The following is an 8,999-nucleotide window of genomic DNA, read 5'->3' on the forward strand; positions in this document are numbered from 1 at the left end:
TGACGTAAACAAGCCGAATTTTACTTTATTGTTGGTAAATCGCCCGCGCCCCCCCCCCCCCCCTGCCTTCTCCCTGGCTGACACGCTGAGGTGCCTCCATGCGACGGGAAGGTCAGCCGCCCGCCGGTTAAGGCGAGTCGCTCGTGGTAATGCAGTTGCTCGAAGACACCGAGCAGTCCTGCGTGGCCGGACTCCAGCGGGGGGAGGACAGAGGGGCCTCAGGGGGCTCCCGGTTCTCCCACCTCCCGCTCAGAGGGCCGGTCCAGTCCGTGGCCTCGGCGGTTTGTCCCTCTGCCGCTGCGTAGCTCTGGGGCGATGGAGGGAGGCGGGGCTTGTGTTTCTGATGGTGCGTGTGCTTGGCTGGAACCTCATCGGCGGTAAACCAGCTCAGTTTCCTCTTCTGCAAGACAAAAATAACAAACGTTTCAGTGGAAATTACTCTTTAAGATAACAAACAAGCATCAGACAGTGTAACCCTCGGCCCTTAAGAATTCATTTATTCAGCTTTTCTTTAAAGTAACGCTTCTGTTTGTTTCACCAAAACCCAGAAAAGACACAATCATGGCTAATATAAAACGAGAAGCTCACCTTGACTGGAATGTGGAGCTGATTCTGACACCGGTGTGGAGTTGTGGTCGGGCTGGATGTGTTTGTGGGTTTCATTTTGTCCTGGGGGAACCACGTTTTGAGCAGCATCTCTATCTGCAGCAGACTTTGAAGGTATTTCTCACTGCAGCGCGGAGGGATCGGAAACAACCGTTAGCGACTCTGATCACACCAACACGTTTGCTGCCACAGAAAGAGAACTTTAACTTGCGATCTTCTTACCCCATTTCAGGTTTCTGTAGCATCCCCAGGATCCGCTGTAATCTGTCTATGGCGACCGCCTGTTGGTAGCTGGTCAAACCTATCAACAAATACCAGCCGCACGTCAAAGCAAACACAAGTAGGGTGATTTACGACGCATGATCGATCCAAAAAAATAAGTAACGCCACATACCTTTCTCAAACCGCCCGGCCTTCAGCCCGCGCAGAAGCTTAAGCAGAGGACAGATAAACCTGCGCAAATCCGCACACTGAAAAACACCAACAGAAGGAGAGTTTTTACAGCAAAGTTTGGTTTGCAAAAACACCGAGATGCTGGCATTCATTTCGGTTTCAGGCTGCTCACTTTCTGAGCGAAGGCCAGGTCCCCCGGCGTCGACGAGGACGCGCCGAGCGAGGCCGCGTCAGGCGAAGGGGGTGCGCTCGGGTGTTTAGCTTTGTCTGGGCGGAGTTCGGGCTGGTCGGCGTTAAGCCTCGACAGCAGCTGGTCCGGACGCCGCGCGACGTGGAGATAGCCTCCGGGAAGCCGCGCCAGGCTCTCGTCGGCTGAGGAGGGCCTCTTCACCCCGGCGTCGCTCTCTCCTTCCGAGGAGACGTCCGCTTCGTCTTCCGTCTGCTCGCTCTCGCTGAGGGGGAAGCTCGAGGTGGAGGGCAGCGAGTCGTAGGACGGCCATTTGGAGGATTTGCCCAATGAGTTCATCTGTGGAGACAAACAGAGTCAGTGCGTGCTCAAAGAAAAGGATTTTAAATATATTTACTCATCAATGACCAAACTAAATTCAATAATAACTGTTTTTATTTCACAGTGATATTAGTTTAATGAAGCAAACTAGTTCTATTAGTCAGAAAATACGGCTGATATCTGTGCTGTAAGTCAAAACCAAGCAAGTTTAATGTGTAACAAATACAAGCAGCTATGAGTGACGTCTGCAGCAAGTCTGAGCAAGTATAATGCAATCAAGATAAACACAGATGGACCGGCGTGCTGAAAACAGGAGCCGTTCGCCGGATGTGAAGAAACATGTACAAGCACATCAGTTAAAAAAAAAAAATATATATTAAGGATAACACTTTAATGAGTCAGAATCAGAGCTGTTTCCTTAAAAAAACACCGAAAAGCCCCTATCACGGTGAAAACATGTTATTTAAGAGGCTTTTTGGCCATTATTTTGCAACTTTGGAGAACTTCTGGTACATGTTTGAATCAGTCCAGAACAATCTGATAAACTAAATGTGATGTCGGTAAGAAGAATTAATTTATTTTGGGCGTACTCAGTATTCACAGCGCACGCAATCGTCTGCCAAACAGAATATGGAGGCTTTTGTTTTGACAAGCCTGTTTTTGTTTTCAGGACTGAGCCTTTACGTAATATCAAAACGTATAAATCACGAGCTATTTTAGAAGCACCTAATATTGTGTGACAACCCTAATTATGGCCTTAAAACAAAAAGGGTTTCAGCCCGAGGCGTTTATTCAGCTCACGCAGGTAACTTTTCGGAGAAGTGCATGCAGGCTCCACCCTGTCGCCTTTTTAATGGACTGGATTTCTTTCATTTTGAACAGTCACGTGCACACCGTTGTAAATCAGGCAGGTTTCGAGCCACTTGGTAGTGTTATACGTGTTTATAACATTACTAACTAATCTTAGAGTCCGTGGAAAGCGACCTGCGAGCTGATAACCTGGTTTCACAAAGTGCAAAGGGAGCTCTTATTGGTCATTTCTGGTCTAAAACATCCCCAGTTTCCACGCTTTTCTACAGGTGTTTGAATTTATGGTCAGATCATTTATCTGCATTTCAGCTCTACAGACCTACAGCTTCCCCCCGTTTTTTAGCCAATAATGAAACTTGTGAATTAAAAACAGACAACGTTAAGAGCAAAATGAACCCTAAAGTGCTTGTCTAAAATTTAGATGCACTCCCAAATTGACCTAAATTGGTGGGCAAGCCTAAATCACACACAAAAACAAAACCAGAACTTACAAATAATTTGCAAAAACTTCACTGTTTTTGAAAGATCCTGCTAAAATATCTGAGCCACTAAGCTCCAAGAGCCTTTAATTAAACACTTTAATTTTCATATTTCAAATGTGAAACAGGTGCAGCATTTTAAAAGGAGAAAGAAGACTGGATTGCACTTATTGTTACATTAATACAACAATTCAAGACCTTGGTAAAGGAGAAAGGCTCATTTACATTTAACCAAACAGGGAACAAATGGTTGCCTGAAAGTTCACCTGAGGACTTGCAATGAGTCATCTAAAACAAACAAAGACACACACACCACACACACCATTAGTTCACTCACGACCTTTGTTTCAGGTCAGAGACTGGTTGCCATCTGATGACAGATCTGTCTATTTTCTGCTTATTTTTTCTATTTTATTCTTTAATAGTTACCCTATAATCTATAATAGAACCCCTTACACTCCGAGTGACTGTCTGACATTAAAAACTACAGCTCCTGGCATGTTTTAAAGCTCACTTTTTAGCTGGCATGGCTCAAAATCAGAACCGTGCATGACGCGAGCTGCTCGAAATAACAGATTTCGAAGCTGCCATGTTTTCGCGAAAAAAAAAAAACATCAGTTAGTGCGGACTCGTGTTTTCTCGTATATGAAAATAAGAAGCTCTTACCTTTTTTCTTTGACGGAGAATTTGAGTCACAGTAACTGTCAACTGGGGTAAAACTAACGGTGAGCACACCAGCTGACGCGCTGCTCCTTCCTCTTCCTCGTTTCGTCTGAGTTTACTTCGAACAGGACGTGCCGAGAGAGAGAGGGCTCAACGGACTCCGCACGTGCCAGATGGATACAGAGACATGATTGGCCGGCTGAGAGAGCGGCTTCTCCGATTGGCCGAGAGGCCCGACCAATCGGCTGCGTTCTCGGCGACGGTTGGCTCGCACAGGCGCTGATAATAACACGCCTCCAGAGCGGAGCGGCACGTGTGGCTGGTGTGGCTGGGAGGGCAGGAACAGCACGCGGCCGCAGGCATCTGTTTAAAATTTTATTTATTTATTTGTTTATTTTACTTTATTATATATATATATGTATATATTTAGCTTGTTTTATCTAATATAATTCAACAACAGTTTAAAACAACAACAAAAAAAAGCAGATCAGGTTCGTGGCTTTTATGCTGGTTTTTGTTTGTTTATTTTTTTTTTTAAATAAGGCATCTAATTTAATTGTCCATTTGTGTTAATTATGGACGCCATTACAGCAACTTGACTTGAATGACACAGGAGTGGCGAGTTTTAATGAATGATAAGTCAAAAAAAGTAGAAAAACTAATATATTTTGTTTGTAATGCTGTTTTTTTGTAGATGATAAATATTTAAAACAATTCAGGGGAGAGAATAAGTTAATCCATCAGTATTTACTCAGAATTTTAGGTTTGCCTGGGATAAATGTGATGCATGCAGAGGAGAAGAAAGAACACAGATTGCAGTAATATTCCAATCAGATCAAATTTCCTTTATTATTATGAAGTTATTGTCAATAACAGACAGGACTGGAGCAGCCTATATGGTTTCTCAGACCTATTAAAGCTAAGATGGCTTGTAGGCAGTCTTACATAATAAGATAGACTGGAAGCCTGAGTGCCTCTTCAGTCACATGTTAAACTGGATGTTATGAAAGAAGGCAAAATTATTAGTTTGTTTAGGAGCAGCAGAATCCTCTGAAAAGGAAGTACCTTTATATAGACGCCGGTACAATTCTGGGTGTGTGTGTGTGTGTGTGTGTGGGTGGGGGGAAGGTTTAAATGGTTCTAAAGACCGGTTCTGAACGGAAGAGAAGAATTTAAACTCGTCAGTCGAATCGGCTGAACCGGTATGTCCAGACAAACTGCATAGGGATCCTGTATGCAAATCAGCAATATTCTTTTTTCTCTTTTCTTATGACTCATTGTTGCGGTGATCCTGGCACACGTTCCACGAGTTTAAGCGGGGACATTCAGTTCTAGATGCTTTTAATTGCGACACACCAGATAGTGTTACCATGCAAACATCGACGGTCCCGGGGCTCCGAGCTGATAAAAGAAGCCGTGCAAACTAGTAGTCACGCTGCTTATGGTTGCATTCGGTTTTCTTTTGTGATTTGGCTTCAGGTCGTATTCCTGAACAAACAAGATGGGTTTATTAAGCTGCTGAAGCTCTGGGCTGGGAGCTTAAAGATTTGATCAAATGTGGTCCGATTGTTGGTCCAGATCTTCAGCCGATATAAACAGTGTCTGCAAAGATGTTCAGATTAGCTGGTGCAGAGTCTCCATCATCCAGGACATGATCAATCTAGAAAGAAGACATTAAAAACAAAACATCTGGACTTCAGTTGAAGACATTTTGCTTCCCATCCGGGGACGTTTTCCAATTCAAAACTCCACGATCTCCAATAAAAAGTGCAGTTGTTTGGGGTTATTTAAATTGTTTTAGAGGCGACTGCTCAATATTTGACAAAAACGTTCTCTTTTTTTTGACTTGTCTGGTGCAGAAAGTGTTGCTTCACTTGTCATTTTCTCTTTCCAAGACCTGCAGGTTTACATCACGCGTTCACTAGAGGATTCCCTTATTGCTCGGACGCTTTTCTCTGACAGACTCCAGTTTCCAGTTAGTCGGATTACTTCTTGAAGCAGCCTTTACCTTTATTTTATTTATTTTTTTGTCACATCTAGATTCAGTCTCACTAAGAACAAGTAAATCTTCTTAATTGGGTCTCTGGAAACATGCAGTTTAATTCTACAGTTATTCTCAAAACTTGGAAATACTCAAAAATTAAATTAATTTCAAAAATCTCAGCAAAAACATCTGGAGAGTTTGAACTTCCTGCAGCTAATTAGGCCTCTTGAAAATCTTTCTTAAGCCAATCTGAAAGGAAATTGTCCTGTTTTTGTTGATTTTAAATGTCTTAACTCGATCAATCTAATAATTGTTACATAAATAAAAAAAACTAATGATGCCATATGTTTAGAATTTATTAGAAACGATGAAAATACACAAGACTTATATCCCCTCTCCTGCACTTTTGACAAGTTTGGTGAAAAAATAAACCACACAACGAACGCTTTGTCGTCAGAAATGATGTCAGTCTTGCAGCCATCATTGTTGGTATTTCCCCAAGTCCTTTAAGAAGAAACAAAGACTGTTTCGATGGTTTTTGTTTGGTCAAACCATTGTTGATATTCATGTTTTCTTCCTAGCAGCCAAGCCAGGGATCCTCTCTGTTCGTCTGGGAGATGAAGGCGATTTTCTCTGCCATTTCCATGTGGTATATGCGCCGGCAGTTCTCAAAGTTTTTCCGCTGTCGCTCTCGGAAGGGCTTCTCGAAGTAGCGTTTGCGCTTCACCGCCTCGATGATCCCATCCTGAGTCAGGAGCCTGAATGTGGGAACAGATTTAATGGAATGGGTTAAAAAGGTAAAACAGGCAGAGAAATCTTATATCTATTTTAATATATGTCATTTCTACATTTCAAAATTAAAAAGACATTTCAATGTAGCGATTAACATTGATAAAATAAGGCAAACAGTAAATAATGTAATTATTCAAGCATTTTAAATACACACAGCCAAACATCATATCACTCAAAACGTATAAGAAACACATCTGGAAACAATAAGTTAAATCAATTTTATATGAAATTATACAGGTTCTTATACCTTTAAATATTAAGTAAACACGTCTGAATTTCGAGACAGGAAGCAAATAGAAGGTTTAAAACAGGGTTGTTGCAACTAGCTTTGAGGTAAAACGGAACACATAGATTTTATGTGTTGTAATCATGCTGCAACACTCTTCAGCTGCCTTTAATGTGGAGTTTGAAACTTTATTTTTGATCTATTTTTTTTATCGTGAAACGTTCAGAGTTCAGATTAGCCTGTAACGGTCGTGTCTACTGCGCAGCCGCAATACCGTGACATTCAGCGGAAGGCTAAAGCTAGCGTTAGCTTCTCCGCTCCGGGCTGTAATCCAAACTGACGTTAAAAAAACAAGCGAAGTTCGTGTTTTGTTTCTTTTTTCATACCTGTTTAAAGTCTTGTACGCCGTATCGACGTCACCATTTTTAACCATCACCGTCCGAGCTACGAAGCGAAGGTGCCTCGACATCTTGAACCGAGTGCGTCGTTCATTCGAGTCCGGGAGGCAACGCGTAGCTGCAAAAAAGTTCCGGACGCAAGAAAATCAGATTAAACCGTCGCTAGGTGGCGCTTTACTCAACTTTTATGTTACATTTTCAATTAAACTCTTATATGAAACAACCTGATCAAGTTATTCAGCTATAACGATGTCTTTATTGAATATATATTTACCCCCACAATTATATTGCCTTTTAAAATGCTGACAAGTTCTAATTAAAAAGAGTGATTTGGAATCCTTTAATAGTTAATTAAATTGCACTGAGACGTGTTAATTCTGTATTGCTAATTCTGAAACTCTGGTTTCTGCAAAAATTATGATGCATGAACTGTTAGAACATCATAAAATGTTCATGAATGCTCTATGTTCCTTGTAGGGAGAATTTGAGATTGTTTTGATGTCTCTTTATGATTTGTTTATTGTCGAATATACATTTATGCCTGTGTTAATTCATTAGAGTATATTTCTGATATATGCATACAAACTATTTAGAAGTCTGCCAAACACAAAGGCCTATCTGAACAGCTAAATTCGTAATAAAAATGAACTAATACCCTTAGTTTTTTCACAAGTGTTGTAGTGTGTGCATATCATCAGGTAGATTAAAGTCTTCATATATTGAGTTCATTCCTCTTTTATAGCCAAAGCCTGTATCCCTCACCCAGATATGTTTATATCTGGAAACTTAACAGCTGTAACAGGAAAATAGCTTTCAGGGAAATCACAGATTAAGCTACATTTGTCTCTATAGCAGCAAAGACTGCAGTGTCCGGTGTTCTGCTCTTCTTCTTCTTCTGCGCAGCTTTGAGTTGCTGCTGTCGTCTCGCTGTCTGAGTCCTGTAGGTCGGGCAGCGGTGAGCGCTGCCATGGAAGGCCGCTCTAATTTTCATTTAGAAAAACGGGTTTATGTGCTCTTCTGCCTCACAGAATAGCAGACGAGGTTGATTCCCGTGTCGCTCTAACACTAAAGGGTCCTGTACCTGCACGGTGCCGCTGGGAGAGACTCTTACCCAACCTGCACAGATAATATCACGACTCCTTTTGTTGGGTGAATACTGCGCCTCATGTTTCCACAGGCATCCCATCTGATTCAGACCTGACAAAATATCCCTGGCAGAGGGTGAGCCGGTGTTTGAGGAGACACAAATCAAAACTTATCCTGAGAGACTCTGACAACAATCTATAGCCAACTTGCATGACTGAAATCAAACCCTTCTTACTAACAGTGTGTCAGGACACTTATAAATAGAATATTTAATTGTTTAACCTCAACAAACAGTTTCATTTGATTCTTTTCTTTGTTGCTATGGCAAAAGTGGTTTTTAAGGCTGTCCGTCGGAGACTCCGGCTCGATCGAGCTCCAAGCTGAAGAAAAAGCAAGAGGAGAGTTTCCTGAGCAGTTTACACATGAATATTCACACTGATTATTGTTATCAACACTCGTGTTATGGGTTAGGGTTAATGCTCAAACTGTGGCCTATAAATGTTCTGAGATATGTCTGTTTTTAGATAGATGATAACATACTGTACCTGCGTTACAAACATTAATTTCAGCAAAAATCACAGCATAGATTACCGAGGCAAAGAATGGAGGCCTTATTGAAAATTATAAACAAATGGATAAATTTCCTGCAGAGATTACAAAGAAATAATACATGGGCTGCTCCTTCTGTGCTGGCAAAATAATATTTTGACTGTCTATTTCGTTTAATGAACTCCTTATGTTTTATTTTGTCCGACACATGAATGCACATCTGATATTCTTGAACAGGACGCACCGAGCCACGTGCTGCTTCCTTACCCGTGTGTGAACTGCTGGATCAATGTCTGTCTGAAAGCAGGTAACTGCTGCTGGGTTGGGTTTTTTTTTGTTGAGCAAATCTGGTTTTCATTGAGTCAGCGTTTGCAACTTGTGGCTGCATTTGCCCTCCGGCAACATAATTAGGTCCTTTGAAATTTGAACGCTTTGTGGAATCTAGCACAAGTTTAAAAGAAACTCAAACATGGCACCGTGCTAAATCTCCCAACCCACTTCTTTG

General features: G+C 41.7%; 2 protein-coding genes across 2 annotated transcripts; both read right to left on the reverse strand.

Moving 5' to 3' along the window:
* Nucleotides 1–43: 43 nt before the first annotated feature.
* Nucleotides 44–3,609, reverse strand: ciarta (circadian associated repressor of transcription a). Its single transcript, XM_017422109.3, has 6 exons — nucleotides 3,463–3,609; nucleotides 1,172–1,525; nucleotides 1,001–1,076; nucleotides 829–907; nucleotides 589–730; nucleotides 44–400 (listed from the first exon to the last, which is right to left on the reverse strand). Exons 2-6 carry the CDS (start codon nucleotides 1,523–1,525, stop codon nucleotides 128–130), a joined length of 924 nt encoding a protein of 307 aa, XP_017277598.1. The 5' UTR covers nucleotides 3,463–3,609; the 3' UTR covers nucleotides 44–127.
* A 2,172-nt stretch (nucleotides 3,610–5,781) lies between these two features.
* mrps21 (mitochondrial ribosomal protein S21) lies at nucleotides 5,782–7,004 on the reverse strand. Its single transcript, XM_017420791.3, has 2 exons — nucleotides 6,848–7,004; nucleotides 5,782–6,201 (listed from the first exon to the last, which is right to left on the reverse strand). The coding sequence occupies exons 1-2, from the start codon at nucleotides 6,928–6,930 to the stop codon at nucleotides 6,021–6,023; spliced, it is 264 nt and encodes an 87-aa protein (XP_017276280.1). The 5' UTR covers nucleotides 6,931–7,004; the 3' UTR covers nucleotides 5,782–6,020.
* Nucleotides 7,005–8,999: the final 1,995 nt, after the last annotated feature.

This window comes from Kryptolebias marmoratus, linkage group LG5 (assembly GCF_001649575.2).
Source record: "Kryptolebias marmoratus isolate JLee-2015 linkage group LG5, ASM164957v2, whole genome shotgun sequence".
NCBI lineage: Eukaryota > Metazoa > Chordata > Actinopteri > Cyprinodontiformes > Rivulidae > Kryptolebias > Kryptolebias marmoratus.

Excerpts from the sequence above, each read along its gene's own strand:
- ciarta (XM_017422109.3), bottom strand. The coding sequence starts at position 1,525 with ATGAACTCATTGGGCAAATCCTCCAAATGGCCGTCCTACGACTCGCTG. Across the intron at positions 908-1,000 it reads GGCCGGGCGGTTTGAGAAAG|GTTTGACCAGCTACCAACAG; the intron begins GTATGTGGCGTT and ends ATTTGTTGATAG. Across the intron at positions 731-828 it reads CTACAGAAACCTGAAATGGG|TGAGAAATACCTTCAAAGTC; the intron begins GTAAGAAGATCG and ends TCCGCGCTGCAG.
- mrps21 (XM_017420791.3), bottom strand. The coding sequence starts at position 6,930 with ATGTCGAGGCACCTTCGCTTCGTAGCTCGGACGGTGATGGTTAAAAAT. Across the intron at positions 6,202-6,847 it reads GCGTACAAGACTTTAAACAG|GCTCCTGACTCAGGATGGGA; the intron begins GTATGAAAAAAG and ends TCCCACATTCAG.